A 27,695-nucleotide genomic window follows, 5' to 3' on the forward strand; every position below is an offset into this window, starting at 1 on the left:
GACCAAAAAAAACAAAAACTGCTTAGTTAACTTGAGGGTCCTGATTTCCCATTTAAAGGTCCCATATTTTACACTTCTCAGATTTTTAAGTTTTATCCATAAGAAGATATATATGTGGCTTTAAGAACCAAAACCATCTCAGTGTAGTTTTACATCTCCTCTCTCAGGCTTCTCTCTGGAGCTCTAGTAACAACAGGTCGGTGAGCCAATCAGAAGAGAGGAGGCTCTGAGCCTCTCTTCTTATTGGCTCACTGTTTTCTGAGTGATCCAATAAAAATATAGCAGATTTAAAATAAACACTTAGAGAAACAAAATCCTACAAGGTTGGATGGTGGGTCCCCAGGTGGGCGGGGCTTGGTGACTGCTTTGTTGTGACATCACAAAGTTCCAGAAGTCCTGACGGCTGGTTTTAAGGCTCAGTTTCTGAATACAGGCTGTGTGCATTTCTCTGTGGACTGAGGCTTTGATACTTTCACAGTATTAATATAGAAGCTAGAGCTGATCTATAATCACACTACACATGGACACAGACCTTTACACTGGAGGAGCTTTAACATATTGATCTTATCATATGCTCTTCAATAAATTTAAGTAAAGGTTGTCGATGGAAACACTGATTCAGTTTTTATTTTGCAGAAATTTGCCAACACTTAAATTCATGTCTGTCCAATGTCTGTCCAATCAATGCCCAGCCCTAATCAATCTGGCTTCACTCACAGAGGCAGAGCTGCCTGTGGAGCTGCTATATATAGACAGATAAACAGTGACACAGGCATGATGGGACACACACACACACTCTCACAACCATTCATACAGTAACGGACCTGTCAGCACACAGTCAGGCACACAAACATTGTAAAACAAGCGCACGTTCACCGACAGGCTGGAATAAGACTCAGGAATGTGTTGTAATGTGACGTCACTGCTCTGCCACCAGCACTGCGTTTGTGATCTTTTTTATATTGATGCAGTATCGTTTAAAACATGTGTCTGGTGTCTGACACAAGATGATATAATGACAGCAACTATACTGTGCAATGAGCTGTATTAAAACTCAAAAAGGACAACAACAGATACCGTCAAAGCAGACAGAATCTCTGCAGCAGAAACGCTGCACAGCCATGTTTGTTAATACAGTCCTGAAATATAATATGATTTAGACTAAATTAAGAAGAAGAGTAAAGTTTACTTGTTAGTATTGAAACGATTTGTACATTAATTGATTGATAATTGATTAGTCAATCGATAGAAAAATAATCTATAGCATGTATTCTGATTGTGAATTTATCTTGACTGTCTCCAAACGAAACATTTGCGGATTTTCTTTTATTGTCCTGAATAGATTTAGTTTCTGAATTGAGCTTAAGGGGAAAACACGGTGATGTATTTTCTTATATTTTACAGACTAAATGTCCAATTGATAAAACGAGAAAATAATCACCCGATTGATTGATAATAAACACAACAGTTGCAGCCCTTGATCTTGTAAGGATTCCCAATTCCAGGTACAGCAAACAATAAATCCGACATATTGACAGAAAGTTACAAAACTTCTTTAACAGAAATCTGGCAGTTTAATTTTGTCTTACTTTGGACAAACATTGAATAACATTTGAAACACTGTCCTCAGCACATTCCTTCTTGTTGGTGTCTTCTTTTAAATTCAGCATTACCTTCCATGTCCAATGTCATCAACGGGGTCGTCTCATCTGTTCGTACCTTGTCTTGTGATCATTCACTGGAAAATTTTCTCATAAAAAAATATGTTGAGAATTGTGCTTTACAGTATGTAAGCACACACCGTTGGCCTCCAGCTATAGGAGGGTATAGCTCCTCAAAATACCCAGGATGCAATGTGACACGATGTCGCTTCCCCAGTATATCAGGAACAAGCATGCAGCCGTGCAGCACAATCTTGCATACACAGAGATAAGAACTTGGCGACACGTTTGTTCCTGTCGACTCTCCGCCTCGAGACGCTTCCTCTCTCCGGGTGCACGGCAGAGTTCCTGAACTACTCAAGGAATTTTTTTTTTTTTTTTAAAGAATGCAGCTGCCTGAACTCTTGTGTACCTTTTGCACGAACCTGTAGTGTTACACAACGGCCATTTCCTAGCAAACACACCACATGCAGTCACTGCATGCTGGGGTTTCCCTCCAGGAGATTTCCCAAGTTGGCAGCATGCACCTGTCAGAATCGAGCTGTATAATTAAGGCACATTACCAACAAACTAACACACTTCAAGGGTTTTCATAGCATTTAAGGGCTGTTCCATTGTGGTAGTGTATCTATACACACTACAACATTACAACAGATGCTTCAGTTCCCAGTTTAGGCTTCTTTATTTCAAGGTTAAAAAGTCATCATTTCAGTAGCAGGGATTACAGTGTCACGTTATGTGGAGCAACAAGCACAGAAGTCAGATAACATTAGCAGAGGATTATACTCTTAGTTACCCATCACAAACAACAAACAGCAGCAGCACCTACGTAGGTCTGTGGCTAAAACTGACACTGAAATGAAAGGGTTATAAATGCCACACACTGAGATAATAACACTGTAATAACACCGTTTACCCACCTCTTTTATCACCACATCACCACAGCTGATTGCCATGCACGTGTCACATGAAACTGGTTTTATCTTCCAAAAAAGTTCAGTAGAGTTTTGTTCAGTGAAATTGTGACACGTGCCTAAATACTCTTAAAACAAGGGTTGTGTTTTTATTTGAATACTGTAAGCTTAAAGTTTGCTGTGAGTCTAAATAATTATTTTTCAGTCGCAAAATGTTTAACACAAGAAAAAAAAAGTGCCAGTTAAGGAATAAACTACGGTGGCCCATAGAGCTCAACACACCGCATCTTAAGAAAACAAATGCACATAGACAAACCACTGACTAACACTTGCATGGATGTATTATAACACATTTATAAGCACTTGTCCAATGCTTTTAACTTCAAAACTCACAAAGCATTGAACAACAACTGTCCCCGCGTGGTCCATCACTTTTTAGTGTCCCCAGGAAACACTTCCGTTGTGTTGTGAGTACTTCCAGCTCAAATTGACGAAGATGTTTTTTGAATTTGCTTTTGTTTTATCTATTTGCATGTGGTTCCTTAAGTTCCAGTGGTGGAATAAATTTAAGCCAATGAAACGAGGATGGAAAAACCGAAAATTAAAACTGACTGTCAGCCTGAGCTCCTCATCAGCACGTGACCTTTTGTCTTCAGCTCACAGAAAAGCATCAAATGTTCAAGTACAGTAGCTAACTGGTGGTTTTACAGGTTGTTTTTTTTCTGCACATTAACTTAACTTTTCTCCTTTAGCACAAACTGTGATGAAATACCAATCAGTGCAGAGTTAAAAACAGGAAGCATGCTGGGAAGGCGGTTGTGTGAGGCACGGCTGGAAAACAGCAGCATTTACTAATGATATTATTTTATGGTGCTTCAACCTTGGTCAGTCGGCAGGATTAAGTCTATACTGTATGTAAATATATATGTGGTTTTTTGGATTATATCATCATATCTTCAGGATTAGATTTTTGGGCTAATGTATTGATTGGAGGATTTAGGGTTGCAAACATGAAAGGATCCAAATAAAGAGCTGCTGGTTGTAAAGAGATCAGTACTGGACTGGACCGAGAGTTATCTGGGACAATGCCAGATTAATGCATTAATAACAAATGAGTGTCATCGCTGTCACTGTTTTGCTCAAAGCGCATTAACCATTCGGATCCATGACCAGTGTTTGATATGGGTTTGTTTTGTCACAGCAGGGGATAATGGAAAGTTCATTTCTGACATCTGTGTTTTCTGCCTCACACTTTCAATCCTGGCGCTAATGTTTTTCCAGTCCTGTATTAGTAAAAGGACACAATGAGTCCTCGCTAAATGACGAGATGCAAGACCAAAAAATCCAAACTGAAGATTTCTGATTCAGTCTGCTGTGCTATAATGTGATATCATGTGGTTTGCTATGATTCAGTACGTTTCAATACCGTATGATCGCCATCTTCCTCTAGCCTTTCGCTGCCATCTTGTTTTACAGCTTGTACGTTGTTCCATTGTTTACTCTTTAGTTACTTAAATGTAGGATGTATTATAGTATCAAGTACAGTCATAGAGAGCTTTGAATGCAAACTGCTCTGAAACAAGATTTCCTGGCAAAGGCACTGAGAGACTGGTAATCTGTTGATTGTGTTCTTGATTAATCATTTAGCCAATAAATTGTGAAAAAGATGGATTACAATTTTGTCAAAAAATACTCGGCAACATCTTGAAATCACTTGTTTTGTCCAACCAACAGTCCATTACCCCAAAATATTCAAAGAGAGAAGGAAATCATCATATTTGAGACTTAGTTAATCATTAACGAAATTGTTTGTCATTAATTTTTTTGTCGATTCGACAATCAATTAACTTATTGATGAGCCCCATCTGAAGAATTACGAGCAACAATGTGCTGTACAGGCGGATATCGCAGTGCTTTCATCACTGTCAATAGGCAGGATTAAGCGCTGCTTCCAAGTGATTTTTGGATTATTTCAGTAAAGCATCAGGATTACATTTTCAGGATGAAATGAGATAAATAAGCTGTGGAACACGGCACTGACTGAACAAATTTCTGGAGGATGGGATGCTGACATGTTTGCTCTACTGTGTTCTTTCTCCGCAGAACTCCCAAGTTTCTCAGACCCTCACATTCCTCTAGTGGCTCGTGAGATCATGCAGCGAATGATCCGCCAGTTCGCTGCCGAATATACCTCAAAAACTACTCAGGACGACCTGCCCCTGCCCAACGGCACCATGAAGGACCAAAGCCTGCCGAGAGTGGCGTCTCTGGCCCCGGCCCCTTGCTCCCCGCCCGGGCCCCTGCCCGCGCCAAACTCCCCTCCATCGTCTGCCTCCTCCTCCCCATCCCCAACCCCGGGGCCTGGCCTCAGCCCCACCTCCGCTAACGCCGCCACTGCCGCTGCTGCCGCCTCAGCACCCACCTGCACCCAGAGCAGCAACGGTACGGGAGCCAGTAACGGCGGAGGGGGAGGGGGTACGGCTGCTGCCTCTGCACAGAATCCCGTCCTCAGCAAGCTTCTCATGGCCGACCAGGACGGCCCGCTGGACCTCACCGTGAAGAAGAACCAGGTGGACACAGAGCCCAGCCAGCAGGGTGAGAGCAATAACACACTCGCTTTTGTCACTTATGGGGACATTGTGTCTAAGACATGACCACACCACGTCTAAACCAGCTTTTATTTTAAACCTAACACAAAGTTGACACTTAAAACAACGTCTTAATCCCAAAAATAAATCAACAACCTCATCGCACAAGCTTTTTGTCCCTGGATACGACAGTCCCCTCAAAGTGCCTGTGTAACCACAGTTCTCACATTGCTGTTAAAACAGCTGCACACACAGATGTTTATTTGGAGCATGTCAACTGCACTTCATCATATGTAATTACATTTTTGAAATAGTGTGGTGGTAGTCCATCTGAATTCAGTTTCTAAAAATAATATAATTATTACAAAATACACAAATAACAACAGCATTTTGCAAACACACAAGAAAAAATAGATATAAATACAAATGCAAAAAATTCAGATTATCAAAATGATAGCTAATAAAGATGACTTTTTGAAGAGACATATTTGCTGAAGGGAATCACATGTTTTTACTCTTTTTAAATTGTCACATTTATGAAATTCAGCTGTTAAGAAAATGCATATTTAACATAACATAAAAGTTTATAGAAAGTTTTTTTGTTTGTTTTTGTTAGCTGCTGTTGCGCATCAGATGATAAAACTCTGGTTTATATAAAATATCTAATCACCTTCACACTGTTAACAGACAGATTATTGAAGAGCTGATTCATTTTCCACACATGGAGACTCCAGTTCAACGCGTACACATTCAGCTCATGAACAGATAACTGAAAAGCTATCATCTTTTGGATTGAGCGCGGGCAGCAATACGCCGAGCTCTGAAATGTAGCTCAGGACTCAATCTCCGTTTAATCAAACTAAACCAGCAGGTGGTCGGCGCTTCCATCGGGGTTGAAGCGAGAGCTCGCTGTTTCAACCCGCCACCACAATGTGACTGGTCACCCACTTTTAATACCAGCTTTTTGGAATCTGCTTACAGTAAGCCTCCTTAATTTTTTGCAAAAAAGATTTAGGCATTTACATCCACCGCATGCTCATACGATATCTCCCTCCCTCTCTCACACACACACTCACACACACAAACACGAAACACCTTTTAGATGACTTCTGACAGATTATCCTCAAAGCTGGATCATATACACGCACTCGTTTAAATTACATAGTAGATGCACTTTCAGGAAAAATTACAATTTTTAATGCTCCAGGAATCAATGTCTTTTACATTATCAATGAATCAAATGACTACATTGAATGTCAAAGGGTGTGATAATGAATTCACAGAGCTGTGCAGCTCTTCTGAATTTATTTAACCTCTTTTTGCTCATAGTTTTGGCTTTATGGCACGTTGACTGTATGGTTTCAGCCCCACTCATTCTCAGTCAATCAATCAAATGTTATTTGTGTAGCACTTTTTAATCCAGGTTACTGCAGTTCAAAGTGCTTCACAGACTGATGAGCTAAAAAGAGGTTAATGAAACAAAAAACAAAAACAGGGGCTGAAGCATTTGTATATCCTTCTTACCTGTAAATATTACAATATATTTCCCATAATCATGCATGGAATTCAGACACCCCTAAAGTGGACCGTACCATTTCACCTTGGAGAAAAAGTTTACCCCTTGGTTGTTGTTGTGTAATTCACATTCTGACCTACATGAATTAAAATAATGACAGAATCTTTAATATTTAAGAACATGCAGACAGGGTCCATACATTTACTCTTTCTGTTTTTTTACCCCATTTCTCATGAGCCCAGGTCTCACAGGCTATTTTAGAAACAGCGCTTTACTTTTCGTGCTGACCCCAAACGCTGTGAAACTCAGATTTTCTAGTCTAGTGAGCTCAGTAACTCTACAACAGGAAACATGGCCGAACCATCCTACTGATCAGACCTGCGAGCGCCGTTGATGCGTAAATCTGCCTGTTGATGAGGAAACTGTTTTTATTTTTTGTTTTTTCTTCCCTAAAAATCTTGAATACTGTAATTTAGGGATGTCTCATTACTACCACCAATGTGTTATGTGAAAACAAGCACACTGATGTAGATGTAGATGCTAATTAACATGTTCATTAGCTCAGAGGAGGCCCTCATTAGTGTAACTCGTTATGTATAATTAATCATGGTTGTTATCACTGGACATTTTTCTGACTCGAGTGCATTTTGATTAAAATTCAACCAAGTTACTAATTTTAAACTATTACCATGTGTGTGTTGTATGAACACACACGCTGCCGTTCACATGACCAGATTCAGCTTTTATTTATTTATTTTAATATCACCTAATGTTTTTGTTTCCATCTGATCAAACAACAAAAAGCGTCTGATGATTAGTTAGGCAGGAACGAGTCTTTATCTGTATACGTTTCATTTCTGTAAAAACTGTAGGTTATTTCAGTTCTTAAAAAGGTGGCGTGTTATCTGTAAGACTAATAAGCTAAGTGACAAATAAGTCATTTACCTTCATTTTGGCCTGTAAAATATATTTTTGTGAAAAAAACCTGAAATCGTATACATCTTTCTGGTCACGGAAGATGTCCTGGTAAACACGAGCTGTCAAAATTACAACCAGGGTTTAATATTTATAATGTTGATCATATTTAATCATAGTTTTTCCACATTTCATTGAAAAATAACCAGATTTTTTTTTTTAAAGAACAGCTCAGTTTAAACTCATTTTCACACAGTTTTATGTGTGTGGTGACCTGATTCCCTGACAAACATATTCACAAATAAACTGAGATTTCACACGTTGCATGTTGCCATATTTCCAAGACTTCACCGCTGTCCCACAGAGTACCTCCCTCATCACACACACTAAACTCTAGAGTCTTGTTTTTGTCTCGTTTTTTTGTCACCACACAACCACACAAAAGCAGAAGTCATTATCATGTGCAGACACACACACACACACACACACACGCACATACATACACACACACACACACACACACACACGCACATACATACATACATAAGCAGCTGCAGAAGCTGTTAACATGAATTAGATGATGATGATTTCATTAATAAACTGTTCAAACAGAAGTGATCTCTTGCTGTGGAGGTAAATTTCCTCAAATGTTTAATGTTGTAAACACATGTATCACTGTTCATTTGCAAGTCTGATTGATACGGAGTGTGAACTGCATCATATATGACACACACACACACACACACACACACACACACACACACACACACACACACACACACAAATATCTGAAATATCTCTGTTTTTCATCTTTTCTAATGAAAAAATGTTTTAAAATAAAATAAAAAAAACACAGCTACTCTCTTAACACTTTGATTATCATACAAGATTAATACACAGCGCTGAATTTAAACTGAGTGAGGTCTCACATCCACACTGGGAATATATGTATGGTTGCCGTGGTAACAGTGCTCCCGCTCAGGTTAATCAAATCGTGATTGCAATCCAAAACATTATTACCGATGTATAGTCATACATTAAAACGTGTCTGGTGAGAAACTGGACCAATGGCGAAGATAAGTAAATAAGGTAAATAAGGTCTGAAAATATCATCATCGTCATCATTATCATCATCATCATCATCATCATCTTCAGGATGTGGCAAGAAACAACAGACAAGATAAAAACGATGCACAGGGTTGTGTTAAGAGTGTGGCTGAAAATGGGCCGTGTTCATGACTGCATCAAGATGATTGTAGAAACCGGTTTATTGATCTTTCACTTTAACCTTAGCACTGGTAAACAGATAGAATATATATATAAAGATAATAAAAAAATCATTTATAGAGTCATGAACATGTGGAATAAATTTCCTGACAATGGTTCTGCTAGGCCGGTACAGCCGACAAATCAATTCGCTTTATGAGGCTGTGTTGGTATTACTTAAGATTTTCACTCATTTAATACTGGCAGACTGTTAATTAGTTTTATAATTAACCGTTTTTCGAGTCTTGTGAACAACTAATATGGATCCTTACTCAGTATTCCTCTTTGCTACAGCTCAAATATTAAAGCCAAATCACCAAATTAGACAAATTAGTCCCAAAAACTTGAGATGCAGTTTATTACATTCTGTTTAATAAGCTCACAAAATGAGGAATCTTCAGTTTACAACTCAAAACTCATAATCAGAAGCATTTATATGTGAATTCCTGCATTTTTTAATGTCTTTTCTGAAGCTCTCTTTTTTGTCCCTGTGTGTGTTCGTCCTCAGACGGCGTCCTGGACCTCTCCACCAAGAAGACCCACAGCGCAGACAGCCTCAAAACCTTCCCCGGCTTCTCCCCTGCGTCTGGGGTCAAAGGGTAAGACAACAGGATTAGTCAAACTGGCCACAGTGAGCCGAGCGGGTGCAGTCTGCTGCGCTGAGGTTAAAGCGGTCACTGCTGCCGTGCCGCACCTCCCAGAGAGCTTTTCGTCAGTTTAAGGCTAAATGCTGTGTGGAGATTTGGCCCGAGCCGTTGATGATTCTGATCAGTTTCCAGATGCCGAAAAAAAACGCAGTCAGGCTTCTCGTTTTTAGCCAACAACCACTGAGGAGATGACAACCATTAGTAATTCATGTAGTTTGTGAATAGGATTTAGATGGGGATGTAGATACTCAACCTCAGTTTCCAGGAACCTCCAAGGGGTTTTATATGAGGATGTAAGAAAAAAAAAAAAAAAATTTTGGCAGCACTTGCTTGTGAAATACTGGAAAGCTTTACCGTGACCAGACCTCTAGACCTTCTCAAACTAAACAAACTGAGAAGAGGCTCTCTGGTTAGACTGCTTACACTTCACATACATCCCTTTAAAGAAAATAAAGGGATCGCAAGTAGAGATTTCTACACTTCAAAGGGTCACAAGTAAAGAAGTTTGGAAACTACTGTCTTATACACGTCTTTTTGTTGTGTTAAAAAAGACTGGGAAAAGAGAGTGATGTGCCTTATGCTTCTAGGGGAACAGTCAAGGTGTTGTACTGTATTTACACTGTAGCTGCAGTGTACAGTTTCAGGTGTAGTTATGGTAAGACAGCCTTGTTTTCAGGTGTTACCTAATACCAAATGTCACCAATAACGTTTGAATAGTGATTTTTCAAATGAATAGCTCTGATTTAGGGCGATAAAAGATTAGAGCTGTAAAGTGACTGTCAGGTCTGTCAACTAGTGTTCAAAATGTACGCCACTTCTGAATGTAAACTTTGAGTTTGAGAGCCAGTTCACATGATTGTGGATGCAGGATATTGCCTCTGTGTAGCGGTGTCTGTGGTGCTTTCAAGTGCTGGTGGGGAACATCCAAAATTTAGGTTGCAAAACGTTGTTAAACAAAATCATTTCAATTTCGTCGCTTTTTCCTTTAAACAAGTCGTTAAAGTGTCTGATATTCTATTCACAGCACCTGAATGCATTTCAGCACAAATCAAACAACAAATCAAATGTGCTGAACAGGAGTAAGGATGCAAAAGCATCAGTAAGATCCTTGAACAGTTTCATAAAAGATGCATGAAGTGAAGATGAGCAAAACAGTGAATCGGCTGCTGAGTTTCAGCTCCGCAGGGAGCGAGTTAAACCACCAAACAGATGGACACCACATCTGCAAGTGTTCTGTTCGCCTCTTCAGATACCTCACTGAAAGATGCATGCAAATGTTTCTCTAGCCATGGATATTAGTTCATGCAGTGTGTGTGTACAGAAAAGACACAAAAGCTGTCGCAGATGTTCATGTTTATCAGCCACATAGCTCTTCCTCTGTAGATACTGTGATTGTTACCCACGACAACCGTGGCCGGAGCCATTATGTTTTTGGGGTTTTCCAGTCATTCATTTCATTCCCACGGACGCGATATCTCTGGAACGCCTTGAGAGAATTTCTTCAGAATTGGCACAAACATTCACTTGGACTCAAGGCTTAAGTGATTAGAATTTGGTGGTCAAAGGTCAAAGGTCAAGGTCAGTGTGACCTCACAAAACTCGTTTCCGGCCATAGCTCAAGAACTCGTACACTAATTGGGACTAAATTTCACACAAATGTCTATGAGGATAAAAATGACGAAGTGATGACACTTAATATCCAGAACGTCAAAGGTGAACTTCACTGTGACATCACAAAAACACGTTTCTGGCCATTGTTTAATGTGACTCACTGTAATTCAGGAAGGGGAGATTGTGAGCATATTTCCTGCAACTTGACTGGTTGGTGGATTTTAGTTTTTCTGTTAATGAAGTTTGACTTTCTGCAGATGTTTATTCCAAACCACTGAAAGAGTAAAAATCTGTCAGCTGGGGCCCGGCAATTAATTAACCAGAAAAAGAATCAAAACCGACATTTAGAACCTCTCTTAATCGTAATCTTGCTCATGTCGGTTAGTTCGGTTAATTAAGGTTTTATACACTTGTATGGGTTAATCACAACAGTCCGGGATATAATGAAGCCCAATCGTCAGACACTTTATATGATAAAATTGCAGAAGATAGCAAACTGATAAAGGAATGATACTAACTGTTGAACTGGGTTTGATCTTTTCTCCTTTGTCTCCATCGTACATCTCTCTATGACTCTAATCAAATGTTGTTTTGAAAGGCTATAAACAACCTGTTGGCAGTTGGGAGTGTTGACTTAAAGAGAATCGACTGCAGGTCTTGAAATCAACCTGCCCACAGTACGTCTTCCTACATTTTGGGGGCATATACTTTGATCCCCCTGCAGTTGACCTCGAGTGAGTCCTGCCGATGCCTCCCACCTTTCATCTCTTATATATTGGTTTCGCTCAGCTGATCGATACCTACGCTACCATCAGTTCATGGCAAGGTTGTACATACTTCTGTACAGGTATCTGTAAGTCAGACCCTATCCTCAGCCCCCAGAGTGAGAGTTCAACAGCACATGGCGGAGGTTTTGACTGCTTTTCTTTTTTTGTCTCCACGTCAATGCTTTAATTGACAAAGCTCTGTGTTGCAGTCTGATCTTTTATTGATGAACATCTACTCTGCCTTAAAGTCATGTTTGAATCAGTAGTCATCATACTCGTTTCTTGCATCAAGGAGGGAATAAACAATCAACGCTAGTCGAGGCTGCCATTTCCAGGAATACTTTTGATCTGTAGGTCAAAGATGGATTAGAGGAGGTTCGATACACAGAGTAGCCCCAAACGCCGGAGTGCGGCAAGGCTGCAGTGTGGGCACGGAAAAACCTGCGCCCACCATGTGGGCAGCGCCTCTTTGATCCAGCGGTGAATACACCTCCAACTGCTTTCTGAACTGAGATGTGAAAAGTGTTGCATTGACATTACAGTTAACAAGCACCTCAAAGGACCACCACATGAGTGGCTCTTCCTGGTGAGAGCTAAAGCTGCGCAGATACAAAGCTACAAAACAGTGCTGACGACAAAACTTTTAGATTGAAACAAACAGACAGAGATTTATCAATGGAGCAACAGCTGCCATGGATTTTCAGTCATGGAGCTGGCATTTAACTGGGAGCTTTAAAGTACTGTATATTTCTGGTTTATTACACTTTACTTTTTTAGTGTTTTAGCCATTGGTCATCCCTGTTGTAAAGATCGATCCATTTCAGACACACAATGTCCTTGTTTCACATTGATTTGCTCAATTTGATTGAGTTTGATTGCTGGTGTTGCTACCTTGGAACTTTGTGTCGGGGTGTAGCCATGTTTCCAGATCTCAGTGTTGTAATGTCAAAAGTACTAAACCAAGACCCAAGTTGTGATAACCCTAGTGAATCATTTTTCTTATCTGTTATGGCATTGAATACTCTGTATCAGTGAAGGTTTTGTAAGAGTGACAAAAAAGACATTTTACTGGCCAGTTAATGGAGTCAACTTGTAGACAGGTGCTTAAGAGACTGTGATTGTGTAGAAATAGCATTTTATACACACAGGCTTTCTTTTTTACTTCAACACAACATCTTAGCCGCATCCACACACTCCATTTGCGAGGGCCCCGCAGGTAAAACCTTTTGCCTGTTGAAGTATTTCCACAATCGGTGTAAAATCTAAATTAGAAACCGTACCTTCAGCCCCCTCAGGACAAGACTCAGTCTCCCGCCTGAGGGTTCTTAAGGCCCCAAAGGACCCAAGGCCCCAAGCCTCCCTGCGAGTGTCTAATGATCAGGTCATGCAATATTTACCATAGGAGGAGGTGGAGCCTGTAGTTCAGCCCCCACCAACACCAGCTCGTCTTTGACAGCCAAACAATCCCCAGAGCACACAGCGGGTTAGTGTGTGCATTACAAGTCAGTCGCCTTTGATTTAAAATTCTTTTACGTTTTCATGAAAATGTGAAAAAATATCTGTAGTAATTCATAATATTATTGTTATTCAGGATGTTGGTCATGAGGTATTTAGGAGGTGCAAACCAAAAGAAAAAGAGTAGTTTTTGATGTCCTATGGTGGTGTAAATACTGACTTTACCCAAACAACAAGAATACAGTACAATCTACAGTACAAAAACAAATTTTCATAAACTGAATATCAGCTCCCAGATAAAACTAAACATCCTTCAACAGCCATTTGAGCATCAGCACTTTGCGCTGTTGTTTGGGGAACATAGATCATACACCCAGATGCTGAGACTCTCTTTAAATCCATCTCATTGGGGATCTCCCTTCTGTTATGTGCATTTCTTTGGTCTTTTTATTTTCACAAATGCATGCTCACATTGAATCCTCAGATCCACCATTACTGTCTGGCGCAGCGTCCCTCGACGACTGGATGCTTACTGTAACAGAACACTCTATTAGCGTGTAGACTCCAAAGCCTCTCGTTAACCCTGTATTGTTTTCAATGAGCTCAAGACCGCCCACTGTGATAATCTGCCTTAAAGCTCGTGCTGAGGACTCCCCACATTGCACTGTCAGCTGCACTGTAGCTCACCATGTGTCTCCGAAAGAGAGATACCGCATTTCCCTCAAGTTTCTTCTCCTCCTTTGCCGTCCACTGACTTGACAGACAGGCTATTTCCTGTTATTATGAACCTAAGGGAACATTTTCTTAAAGAGCCTTTCCACTGTTGCTATAGTTACTTAGCAGTAGGAGCACTGGCTGCAGCAGTTCAAGTGGAGGCACTTTGCATGTAAGTGTATGTTTCAGCGGCAGAGATGGTTTTCAGAAATTTGAGACATTGAAATGCAAGATGCTTGCAGACCAGTGCTTGTTGCCATGAAGACGCATTACATGTTCTAATTTCATCTCAATACACCTTTATTCATCTGACATGGGGCAACTTAGAAAACTCAATTAAAAAATATAAACAATAAATTAACATAGAAATCACAAAGCATGGGACAGGTTAATGCAGGCTTCTCAGGTTTTTGGCTTGTGACCTTTTAAAGTGAATTATTATTATTAGAGGGCTATTAACAGGGGGCCATTTAAAGCCCACAGGGTTTCTAACTTAGCTCATTTGATGCAAGGTTTTTTCTTTTCAAAAAAGCAACTAGCAACAAATCGAGTGGCATTTTTGACAATCTTTGGCTACTTATCAGAGAGCTGCCGGTACGACGACGCTCTACTCTTGTGGCAGAGACAGAGTGATCATTTTATAGGTAAATACAGCTGTAATGACAGCACAATCTTTGACTTTAGAGGTGCTGCTGCTTTTGAGTTCCTCAAATGCAATTCATTTGTTGTTTTGCTTTGCTGCTAGTGATTTTGGTGAACTCTGATTGAACTAATGATTAAGCAAAGGTCCTTTTTTGCCACCATAGCTACGATGGTAGAAAGTTCAATTATTATTCATTTAATTCTCAACAGCACCCTGGTCTCATGAACTCTGTCACTGAAATAAATCCTCTTTTCTTTTTTTTTCTCCATCCAGACATTCACTGAAAGTGGAGCATACCCTGCCAGAGGTGGATGAGGAGGATGGCCTGCTGCAAAGAAGCTTGCAGGACGGACTAAGGGAGAACTATGTCAGCTCCAACTCCTTCAAGCCCCCATTGGCCCGCTCGCTGCGTATCAAGGAGGAGCTCCTCAGCCAGAAGCACCGCCTCCTGAGCCAACCTGCTGCTCTTTCATTGGCTAATCTAGAGTCAGCCGGCTTGCTCAATCACGGGCAGTCCCACTCCTTGCTTGGCCAGAAGGGCTCTTCCTCTTTCTGGGGAAGCAAGGCCCACCTGGAGAGCCTGATGAAGCTAAAACAGGCCAGTGGAGCTCTGAGCGGGGCCCTCAGTGACCTCAAAGACCTGCCTGCATTCCTGGAGAATCACCACCACAACCACCACGGAGCCTTCTCCATCAAGAGTTCCCTCCACCATCACCACAATCAGGTCTCCAAGGCCCAACACCACCACAATGAGGGCAAGAGAGACCAGGGCCACTCACCTCCTGTCGACCTGAAGATCCCGCAAGTTAGGGGCATGGATCTCTCCTGGGACTCACATGCCTCTGAGCTGTACAGCTTTGGCACCATGGGGGTCGGGGGTGGTGGCCACGGGGACAACACCTTGAGCCGGAAGCTGAGAGCCATCCTGCCTAAGCAGAACCGCCGGGGAGGAAGTCTTGGAAGCCTGCTGGATGGGGCATCTGACTACTGGAGCTCTGAATTGGAGCACTCCATTTCTGGGCCAGCGTACTCCACCTCCGACGTGGAAGGGGACCCGAACTCCAAGCAGCCGAGGAAGAAGCGCGGCCGTTATCGCCAGTACAACAGCGAGATCCTGGAGGAGGCCATAGCAGTAGTGATGAGCGGGAAGATGAGCGTGTCCAAGGCTCAGAACATGTACGGCATCCCGCACAGCACCCTGGAGTACAAGGTCAAAGAGCGCATGGGAACCCTGAAGAACCCCCCAAAGAAGAAGCTCAAGCTGATGATGAAGATGGAAGCAGGAGGCCAGGATTTTCCCACCGAGTCGGAGAACACGCCCACCTCAACCCCGCGAGACGACGGCCCGCCACTGGCAGCTGCAGAGCTCAAGGACAATGTAAAAGAAGAGATTGATGACAATTTCAAACCAATCGACTAAACGACTTACACATGTAAACCTCAGTCAAATGACTTAAGTAATTTGAAAACGGATGGGGCTTTATTTGTGCCAATTTACTTTGCAGTATCTGGGTGAGCACAAACGCAGGGATAAATATGAGAAGGATTCTTAAACTGGAGAGAAACAACTAATCGGACGGTTTTTAACAAGCGTCTCTTGAGTGACGCCGTACAAGCATTTGTTTGGCTTTTATATCCAGGGGCTTAACAAATGCAGATAAAGACATTAGTTAAATGACAATTGATGAAATTTCCTTAAGCATGCTGATAATCCCTTGCCCAAAAACCCAATCGCCCCTTTTTCTGAACTTGATACACTGAACCACTTCTGCTTATAAATGCAGTTCGGGCTTTGGACCATTCCAATTTGGGGAGAAAATGAGGGGAAGGTTGAAAATTAACTCCTTAAAAAAAAAAAACTCACAAATTAATCCCTTTATCGCTCCCCTCTCTCATGGATTACTAGCTGAAAAAATTGGTAAGTGAACTGTCTATTACATTTGAACTGTAAGGTTTAATCATTACCATCGATATCCATCACCAGGGTTCCAAATCAAAACCCCATTCTCTTATTGCCAGGTAGCCATGACGCTTTAACTACAAACCTTTTCTTTCCTCCTTAAGATATTCTGCTACTCTCTGTGCGGATGAAAGCAACATTAACCCGTCCTTTTTGAACGAGAAAAAGACACACAAAAGTCATTCAGGGATGCATGTTTGTGAGTTTCGTGGACACTACTGACTTCTATAATTGACTTCTTTTCTTCTATCTTTTCGTTTGATTTATTTTTTGCTTTCTTTTGCACTACACTTTGGGTCTAGCGCTTACAGACCAGGTTACCTCGGCATTGTTGCCCTTGCATCATGCACTTATTATGGTCTGTCTCTGAAGCCCATTCGCAACCTCTCAGTGGGTCAGGGGGTGCACGTCGCCTGCATATGCTGATCCATAATCAGATCTGGGAGGCTCTTTAACCCTCTTTTTTGCCAATGGACAAGTTGAGGGGTAATCTGATGATGGATCAGCTGTTTTTAAGGTGGAATGCTACCTCATGGACCTCCGTCAGTGTCTCACTGCTGATCCTGGAATGCCAGAAACGCCTTCAGGTTGCCCTCCAAACGGCAACTGAAGTGAGCTCATCCCCTCATGGAGATCTTTTGCCTGATGAAGGCCTTTTAGGATCAGAATGTGAAACTCTGCTGCTATCCATTATGATTATCTAGCTCCTATACAAGGCTTTAGCTAGCCTAAGCTAATGAGTTTTAGCTAGTCTTCACTAACAACAATACATTTCTGATGTTTTTCTCTTTTTTTTCTTTTTTTTTTTCCTTTTCTAATCAAACTAAGCAGAAGCAGCTTAGCTGATGAGTTTCAAAAGAAATTCTTCTCCCTCAGACGTCAAAGACAGTTTTAGAGGCAGTTTACTACAACAATGTGCATTTATAGAGGGGTGTTCATTCAGGGTGGTGGGTGGGCAATATGCAGTGGGGAGGGGTAGTAGATAGAGGTGAGGGAAAGGCAGATTTTAATATATTATAAGTTATTATGACTGATTATGTAAAAGCCAATCCGTGATTCTGGGTTATGTCCTTTTCTCCTCATTTTAAACTCAGGGTAGCTGAGACAGATGATGTGGGTTTCAAATATGGCGATTTCCTCTTGGACCTATAGTAGACAGACAGGAGGACAACACACATCTCTCACTAATGTTTTGCTAATGGATGGGCCATGTGAGTAAAAATACAGCAGCGCCGTGGCAAATAGACCCGCTAATCAATCATGGAAAAACAACAGAAAACACTGACGTTGGGGTTTCGGGGGGGAACGAACTTGTGGCGCTGAACTTCTAAAATAGCACTTTTTCTAAAATAAAAGAGAAAAAAAGCAAGAGAGAGAGAGAAATCTGTTTGAGGTTATGCATGTGATGTAGATCTTCTCTGAGGGATATGGAGCAGGAAACAATGAGGAGGGCAGAGAGATGGAAGAAAAAAGCTTTAGTGTGTAAAGACTTTCAGAAAGCTGCAGCTTGGACCCAAACTACTCTTTTTTTTTTTTTTTCCTCTCAATTACCTCCACAGATTAAAAAAAAGAAAAAGTCAACAGCTTGAACAAGTTCAGTTTTTGTGTAGTGTCGTCTTGTCGGTTTCCCTCCCCTCGTCGCTGAAGCACCAGGGGTAGAAAAACTTATCATCACGGTTTTTGTTTTTTTTGCCAGACGGGGAATGAAAATCCCTCAGAGGACACAGGTGAAAAGAGAAGAAGAAGAAAAAAAAAAAAGAGTTTTCTATCAGGAAAAGATTGAAGGAGATGACAAAAGCTTTTGGTTGTCATGTTTTTCTGCTCTGTGGTAAATGTTGCTCTTCGCTCCTGACACTGCCTGGTGCTCACCCAGTCTGTGAGATTTTTAACATGAGAATTGTACCTCTCTGTTCAGATTGAAATGATGATGATTCACTCCTTTTGAAATGTATTGTATATTTTATTTATTTGATTTTTTTTTTTTCTTTGTTTATTTTCCTTTAAAAAAAAAATGGCATGCACCACGTTAATGGCTGATTTTTGATTTTGTCAGGCCAATTGAAGAATTGAAGTTGAGAGGATTTCAACTCGATATATAAATCCTGAGCCAGAGACGCTCGAATCGTTGAGAATTAGACTCATTGACTACCTGTTGTATACAATCTTTATTTCCCCCCTTGTTGTAGCTCCATTGGCTTGATTGGCAGGTATGCATGGCCAATGGGAAAAGCTTTAGAAAAGAACCCCTGGAACAACAATACTGCCGGGGGTCGTCATGCATTAAATGCGACTAACACTTTGACAATGCTGAGCATTTGAAGTGTCTAAAGGGTTTTTGTGTGCGTTGAGTCGGACCCAGCGAAGGACAATGCACTGATCTGATAGTTAAAACAGGATCAAAGCCCCAGTGTTGATACTAAAGCACTTCTCATGAACACGCCTCTTATAAAAAGGCATGATAGCTGCTCCACTTAGCCAGCTGTGAATATCAGTTTGACATAAACGTGACTTTCTCGCAGACAGAACAAACCAACCATGGCAATCGGCCTGTTTGCCTGTGTCATCTAATGCATGTAAAGCATGGATTTCCCTGTGTAGAAATATAATGCAATTGGAACTTAATGCACAGGTTTGCATGGATAAACTCCAACAGCACTTAGGCTGGATTCCCCTGATGGGCAATTCCTTGAGGGCCAAATGATCTCTGTGTATAATTCACACCAATCCTTAAATCATTTACAAACATTTTCTCTGTCCTTCCATAAAGTCTGGACCCTGACTGCACATTTGGCTATAAATTTCTCACTGCTTTCTAAAAATATGAGTGATTTTAAAATTATTCTAAAAAGTCCCATTTTCAGCCTGATCTTATCTACTGAGGTGCATGCCATTTAAGGTTTATTTATTTCATTCCATTTGTTTCTTTCTTGGGTTCTACTGATTGTTTATAGTCATGTGGTTAACAGCTCCCCCTGTCCAAAAAGTCCTCCTTCTTACAACTGAGTCTCACTGCAGTTTTTAAAGAAACCTCATACTATATTATATAATTAAGAGAGCAGTATATATCTATTTATATATATATATATTAACAGATACTCACATGGTAAATGTAGTAATGAACTGAGATGATTATCTTAAACTTACAAAATCACACCACCACAACAGTGATCTGCAAAAAAAAAAAAACCAAGATGGCACTGTCAGTTCATTTTCAACAGACTGTTGTTTTTATCCTTTTTACGTTTATTTTCACTTTGCGCTGCTTGCGCTGGAGACGCAGTTGTTTCCTGACGCGGGCGTGCGACAGTAGCCTTCAGTACTGTAAATGTCTCAGGATCGAGCCAATGGGAAGGGCAGCAATATTTGTCAGTCGGAAAAATGGCGCAGACTTAACTACCTGAACTAGATGTAATTTATAGACGTATACATATATATATATATATATATATATATATATACATATATATTTATATATATATACATATATATAAACTATATGTCAGCTTGGTCAGCAGAGACCAAGTGCTATACCTCATTCTCAGAATAATGACTCCTTTCCGTGCCTCGTACTTTTATGTATCCCTTACCTGGGAGCCTGGCGAAGGGATAGCCGATACTCTGGGAAATATAGTATCCTCCGCTGTTTCTTTTCTTTTATTATGTTTGTTTTTCTTTTCTTTGTTTCACCTCCCTCTTGCGAAGGGAGGAGGGAGACGCTTCAAGTGTCTGACTGACCAATATTTGCCACCCTACCTACCTTTTCAGGTATTTTCTTTTTCTTTTTTTTTGCAACAACAAAATCTTACAGAAGGACGTAGATAATGAGCAACACACAGATTGACAAAAAAAAAAGACAAGAGACCCATGGGGATTATACAGCTTGTAGCTAGTGCTGTTCCTAGCAGTGGTTGGGGTTAGCATTGGAGGGCTGCAAACCTTTCATTTCTTCCTCTGGAAGTGAAAACATTTTGGGATTCAGTCGTCTGGTTTCACCCTGGAGGTAACAAGTCACGTTGGTCCCACCCTGGTCTGAGAACGAACACGGTGTTTTTTTTGTTAACTGAGGTTTCTTTTTAAGTTTATTGTGTGTTTTTAGGTGTAACTTAACTCCAGGTTGAAACTTGACAGGGGGATTTTTTTTTTTGTGTGTGTGTGTGTGTTGTTTTTTTTTTAATTCTCACACCTAAAGAAATCAGAGACCCAGAGGGGAGATTGAGGGACAGGTGGACAAGTTAACCTTCCTTTATCTGCTGTCTTTTAAAAAGAAAAATACTCTATCCAAAACCTATTACACTTCATTCCAAAAAAAACACCCCACACAAAGTGAAATGTACCTTTATATGATGAAAATGAAAAAAGCTATACAGTATACCTATGAATATATGTATTTATTTTACTGTTTTTGCATCTTCAGGTAAGCCAATCGATTTCTCTTGCTTTTTCAGGTTGGTTTTTATTTGATCAGATTTCTTTTTCTTTTCTTCAGAGTGAAAAACTGTCAAAAAATGTCGAACAGCAACTACTGTAACCTCACTTAGTAGACGCCACATGATGTGCCATTTTGTTTCAGGATGGTGCGTGATGGTGCGGACTACCAGGAAAGAAAGAACCATAATGTATATGATTGCCATGCTCCTCTCCGCGGAGAGGTTTCTTCTGTTTCTTTTTGTGTCACGCTGCATATCTGGTTGTCATTTATACCTCAGGTCCGACCACTTCAAAGCAGCTGATTGTATATTAGAAATACACACACACACAAAGAAGAATCAGGATTTTTAGTACGGCTCGTTTCCAGATTTTTAGATGTACGCGACGGAAGCAGTTTTTGAATAATTGTCGTTTTCTTGTCGTCATTAGTACTGTTGTTATTCTGATGACGTCTTCTTTTTCCTTTCTTTGTTTTCATATGAAAAAAGAAAAGACAAATTCTTCAAAAGCCAGAAGCCAGGTTTCTGTGAATACAATGCTGTATTCTCTCTAGCACATACAGCCGTGGAAGAGCAGAACGCACACACATACAAACGTATAGGGACTCGACGCACCTACAGCAACTCTCCCTCCTCATCAGGTAGCCACACTTTGTGTGGGCGAGTTATATGTATAATTATGAAGCTGGGAGTCTGCCGTGTCTCTTTTAGAAGCAGGTGGGTGTGTTTTGTCCACTGCCTGCAGAACATCAGCCCTGCTGGCTGATTTTGATCTGGCATACTGGGACACTGCGGGCACTGCCTCTGTGAAAATCATGTTGTTTCTCTCAAAAATGACTCCTTTTCTTCTTCTTCTTTTAAATCAACCAATCCTTTTGTTAGAAAACCAAGCAAAAAAAGAAAAATCCTCCCTCCTTCTGTTCTGTACATGTGACTGATCTGTGATGTTCGGTGCATTCCTGCAGTCATTTTGTTGCGATTTCATTTTCCTCTTTCTAATATTGTTTCCTTCAAACCGCCTCAGCTGTTTCTGCCACTGTCAGTCATTTGCCTTCAATTCGCAGAATTCAGCCCCCGGAGTGTGGATGTGGACGTGTTGTGCTCAGCTGTGCGTTAGCTGTGGGTGGAGATGCACACAAGTGCATCAAGCTCAGGCTGCATTTGTTTTTTGGTTGGATGTGGAAGATATTTCCATATTAGAAGAAGTGAGTGTCTTGTCTCGTAGCTGCATTGCATGCTGGTCCGTCGAGGCTGCTACAGGAATGCAAAGAACATCACCAATAGTTAATATTATGGGATAGATTCTCAGTCCAGAATCAGTCCTAGTCTTGGACTAAGGTTGTTTTTCAGTGGACAGCTCAGGATTCGGCCGAGTCTTTCTTGCAACAAGATCCATCTGACTTTGAGTGCAGTTTTAAAGGAATAATAAGCAGCACACTCACTGACAGTTACAGTTCTCTTTGTGTTATAAGCTTCACCATGCTTCCCCCCCCCCCCCGACTTTTGTCACAGCGGTGCTAACAGATCTGTTCAAATGTGCATCTTCCTCTGTCATCGAGTGTGACGCCAAGTGCCACGTCTGTGTCACTGAATTTGTGCAGATGTGACAATCAGTCGCTCAGCAGCAAAGCTCAGATCGTAAAGGCCAGACGCACCTTCCGTTCCCTTTACATACATCATTTACAAAACAGTGCGTTTGGCAGCGACCGGACGATTTGGAGAAAACGCTAAATTCTGTTAAAGCCAGTTTAAAATTTGGAGTCCAGAGATAAAAGCCTTTAAAAAAAGAAAAACTCCTGCTTCATGTGCAGTTTGAAATTGCAAACTTAAAAACAAGTAATGGAAACACGTGTATTTTGAAAAATATTATGTGCTCGCATGAAGTGTTTTTCCAGACTATTCGACAAAACAAATTCTTTCAAACCGCGCTCTCACATCACTCTCTGCAGCCTGTTTTCCCTCCTTTCATAATTATTCAGATCTGTTGATTTTCAAATCCCCGTCCTGTCTCATTAATGTTACCACATGGTCCACACTTCACCTCTTTGCTCACAGTCGGTGTGAGAATACGTGATTATATGTTTGTTCCTCTTCCCTCGGTGGAATCGGTGCCTTTTGAAGACTCTGATCTCTAATCTAATCTTTTAAAGGGCCGGTTGGTTTTCTTAATCACTTGTGATCTAACCACCGTGGTCGCTTCAAGAACAACATTCTTCCACCGAAGCAGAATGTCATGTGAGATTCAGGTCAAATTTGTCGGTTGAAATTCCCACTCCCCAACCCCCCGTGATTATGTTGCACCGTGAAAGGCCTGTGTGCAGACATTTTTCTCACACTGGCTGTTCTCGCCTCCGACGAGCCGGCCGCGCTGGCATGTGTCTCACCCCTCCGCCTCGTCACAGAGCCTCCCTTGCAGATGGCGAGCCAGACAGACGGCCAAGATAGACGCGGCGGTCTGAGGAGGTGGATGGGAGAGCGCGACGATGAAATCTAAGTGAAGTAGAGAAGAATAAAGGTCACTGAAGGTCGCCGTTCCCCACCCCCACGCCACACAGTTAAACAGCGGGCTTTTAATGGAGCGATGCTGAAATTCACTTCACACAATCGAACATAACCTGAACGCACGGCATCTGCGATTATTTAAAAAAAAAAAAAAGTGCTGCTGCTGATCTGAATTCCACTTACAGAGAAAGGGGATCATTATTATTATTATTAGGGAACAAAAACACCAGACCTGATGTACAGATTGAAATGGAAATTTAAAAGAAAAAAAAAACAGAGCTGTGTGAAAGGGAAATGGTCAAAATCCTGACACTTTTTCATGAGGTGACCTTGTGTGTTGCCATGACAACCTCGCAGCATTGTTCCCGTGGTGGAGGTGTGTCTGACCTTTTTAGAGCCACCTCTCCTGCGTTTGTACCTGAGCTGATGACATCTTGTTGCAAAAAAAAGAAAAGTCCCGGTGTGCAGTTTCTCCTCCTCAGGATGATTATTCTGTCCAACATCGGCGAACTACGAGTCAACCACACAATCTTCTTTCCCTTTTCTTATACTACCTGCAAATTCCACGACACGACTCTTTCTTTACCTTGCTCTCTGTCTGCGCAAGAGCATCTCCGAAGCACGTTACCTGTCTCTGAGACGGTCTCTTGTTCTCTCTGCTACCTCAGTCTGTCATGAGGACTCGCCCCGAGGGATCTTCTCAGGTGCTGGCTGCTTCAGGAGTCAGACAGTTGCACAAAAGTTGATTCGAAAACTAAAGCATATTCTGTTTTTTTTTTATTTTTTATATGTATTCTGTTTTATTTCAAGTTTAAGTGAAGTACCATTACAAAGCATTTCATAGCATTCCTAGGCCTTATAGACGTTTGAGTTCAGGTCGGCTGCTTCGGAGGGGGGTTTTGATGAAAGTTAAATGCTGCGGAGAGTTAGCTGGATGATTTGTCAGGCCTCCCACTGGCTGTCCTCGAAAGGCAGCGTCCTCTGATTGTTCGCCGTCCATTGCAATCTCTGGCTTCTTGTTTTTCCTCTCAGAAATGTGTCAGATCTTGATTGTCTTGTCACTCAATGGTGTGAAGTTTGCAGAGATGCACCGTGATGCCGGTGCACAGCCATGGGTGGCCAGGTAGGGCCGTGCCTCCCCTCCACACCTCTGTAAACACAGTTTGATTTCATTGTCACTTTCTCTGATGAAAAGTCATAAACCCCTTCCTTCCCCTTCGCCCCTTAACTATGTGTCATCCTCTCAGCATCCCTGGTCGGTGGAGCGTGAGCACCGCGGGGCTGACAGGCCCTCATTTATCCCAGGAGAGATGGGGTGGTCCTGGGCAGCCCCGGGTCCTTCGCTTCTCATCAGGCCTTTTGACAAACCTCACTGCCACTTCTTGAGGTTGTTTCCACGACCCAGAGGCCGCTGGGTCTCCACCTTTCTTCTTCTTTCTCTTTAATCTTTTCACAGAGGCTTTGCCGTGCTATGCCTCCGATGAGGAACTTGCAAATTTAGATTTTTCTTTTTTAAAACGAAGGCTTGATGTTTTTTTCTCTGACAAGGGGGAGGTCATTATCCTCTACAATACTGAGAACTGTTTCTAGAAGGAAAAAAAAAAACATACTAAATACAAGCAGTATGTTTGGCAGTTGGTTAATATTTCAGCCTTGGTGAAAATTTCATGAACTCTCTCTCCACAAAAGAGACTCAATATTTTAAAGGTCTGGAAGTTAATGTTGTAGGATGTCTCTGATCTCTTGTTTTGATGTTTCAGGGTAACGAGCTCGGGCTTGACTTTCAGTTTCTGTGTTTAAAAACGGAAAAACAAGAAAAAAAAATCAGCTAATGAGCAGGGTTGTGTTTTGTTGAAATTGCCAGTGCATTGCCGTGATCCTACTGTAGCTTCTTTTTTTTTGCTGTCTCTTTTTCGAGTTATGACGTCTTCTTGAATTTGAACTTTGGTGTCCCGGATGACCTCGTACCTCCTCTGTTACCGTTCAGTTGTGATATCTACACTACATGCAGATAACCTCAGCAGCAGCCGGTGTATTTATAGTTGAGCTGAGGAACAACGCCGGCTCATGAGCGCGATCGATAGTCAGGTCAGACAGAGCAGCACTCGGTGAGCGGATATCGGAGTTCGGTCCTCAGCCGGGAAGTTTGGCAGGTGAGATGAATATTCTGTCAAACAAGTACATAAGATTAAATGTCACGCAGACGATTCCCACTGCCAAACAGAAACTATTCAGAAACACAGCCAGGCGAGAATGTGTGTGAACACCTCACACTCATCTGGCTTAAGTTGACTCATGAAAACCAGAACACTTAAAAGGGTCTCTGAAAAGCCTTTTTTTATTATTATTATTATTATTTTTGACTGATTCTGTACATTATTTTCAGCCAAATACTTTTTCAGTGCTTTATAAACAGCAAGGATTGTAAATATGAATAACTCTTAGCAGGGGAGGCTCATATCGGAGCTCACTTAACGGTCCACCTCGTTGGTCCTCTGGAGATCTAACTTGTAAGACTTGGACTGTTGTCTTTCCAAATGTCACAATTTAAGGAAAGGTGCTCGTATGTAAAAGAAAACAAACAAAAAAAGCAAACAAAACAAAAAAAAACCCAGAAAGACGAGCACTTTGACTGAATCTACGTTTGGGAAAGCAATGCTGAGTGTTCTTTATTTCAGTCTTTGATAACGTTCTCCATCTCGGTGTTTCTTGGTGTGCAAAAATGTAAAGACGATGAAAAGAAAAAAAAATTTTACAACACAGAATACCTCAGAAAAAAGAAATCCATGTAACCTTGACAACCTCCACATATTGTCAGATCCTGTCCATCAACACTCATCTCCTGGGCACTTTCATCTCCTGTTCCTTCCACCTTTGTCCCCCCTCCCCCCTCTTGCTTCTTTTGCCGCGCAGTCAGTAGCGCCCAGTGGAGGTTCCATAGCTTTCTACACCACTTTGGTTTCACATCCTCATGCGTCTTCTGTCCCTTCTTTTTTTTCTTTGTGAACATTCTTGGTCTCAAACCTTTGGTGGCCCACCTCGCATTCCTCAGTTAAAGACGGAAAAGAAGGTTTTTTTTTTCTCAAGACCATTTTAATACATCACAATGTCTGAACAGTGTGGAAAAGATTCACAGAGACGATTCTCTTTGAATCCCTACGAAAGACGGAGGTTTCATCGAAAACAAAAGAATCCTCCCGCCTTTTGATTTTATAAGTGGGTTTACTGAAAGAATGAAGGCCAACGCGTGAACACTTGAAACCTCACATACCCCACGTTGTTCCGTTCGCATACCTCTTTATCTATTTATCTACTCTTTATCGTTGTTAAAAACTGAATGTAAAAAAAAAAAAAGGCAAACACAACTAACCTCTAATTTAACTATACATATTTAAGAATAAGAAATACTCTATATGTGCACATAGATATACCTATACAAGCCCCACGCAGACACAAACACAAATGCATATGTATATAAAAAATCTCTAATGTCATATACTTTTATCTTGAAAAAGGAAGAGGATGAGCCTTTTCCATTGATGATTCAGGGAAACAATACAGAAGTCCAGTGCAGTATGTTAGGTGAAATCACTCTCACTCTGTTGCTTTTGGTGTTCGTTTTCTTACTCTGTTCCTGCTTGTTATTTCCCCCCATAATGTAGCATAGGGCAAAGGGGCATGGCGACTTGATTTTTTTTTGTTTTTTGTTTTTTTTTAACAGAAGTAGTAGTGGAACTAGGATCAAGTATAGTTGTAGTCTTTTCAAGCCTGATTCTGTGAAAAGGGGGTGTTTGTGGGGGGGGGGGTGTTTGTTTTGTTTTTTTGTTTTATGTTTTTCTAAAGCGGACACTGTAAAGACAGTAAATTTATGAAGATGACTTGACGAGTCACATCGAGGGGGAGGGGGGTTGAATTGTTGCAGGTGGGTTCTTCAGGACGGTTGTACTGTATATAGAACTACTTTACCCATCAGCCCTTGCCTGTCTTTTTCACAGGTGAGGAAGAACTGTATATTGAAAGCACTGAGGAGGAACTGTTTGTGTGTTTTTATGTCTAGAAAAGTAAAGACTGTTTTAACTGAAGGAAATTTCAGGGGGGGAGGGTGTGTT

General features: G+C 41.3%; 1 protein-coding gene across 1 annotated transcript in view; it reads left to right on the plus strand.

The window, feature by feature from the left end:
* Positions 1-26,924, plus strand: part of lcor (ligand dependent nuclear receptor corepressor) — an 86,944-nt gene extending 60,020 nt beyond the window's left edge. The window contains exons 5-7 of the mRNA XM_023420698.2: positions 4,679-5,170; positions 9,369-9,459; positions 14,971-26,924. Coding sequence (XP_023276466.1) covers positions 4,679-5,170; positions 9,369-9,459; positions 14,971-16,117 — 1,730 coding nt within the window. The 3' untranslated portion in view covers positions 16,118-26,924. The remainder of the gene's footprint in view (positions 1-4,678; positions 5,171-9,368; positions 9,460-14,970) is intronic.
* The last annotated feature ends 771 nt before the right edge of the window (positions 26,925-27,695 follow it).

Source organism: Seriola lalandi, unplaced genomic scaffold (assembly GCF_002814215.2).
Source record: "Seriola lalandi dorsalis isolate HSWRI2012SDOR001 ecotype SW California unplaced genomic scaffold, Sedor1 jcf7180002054656, whole genome shotgun sequence".
Taxonomy (NCBI): Eukaryota; Metazoa; Chordata; class Actinopteri; order Carangiformes; family Carangidae; genus Seriola; species Seriola lalandi.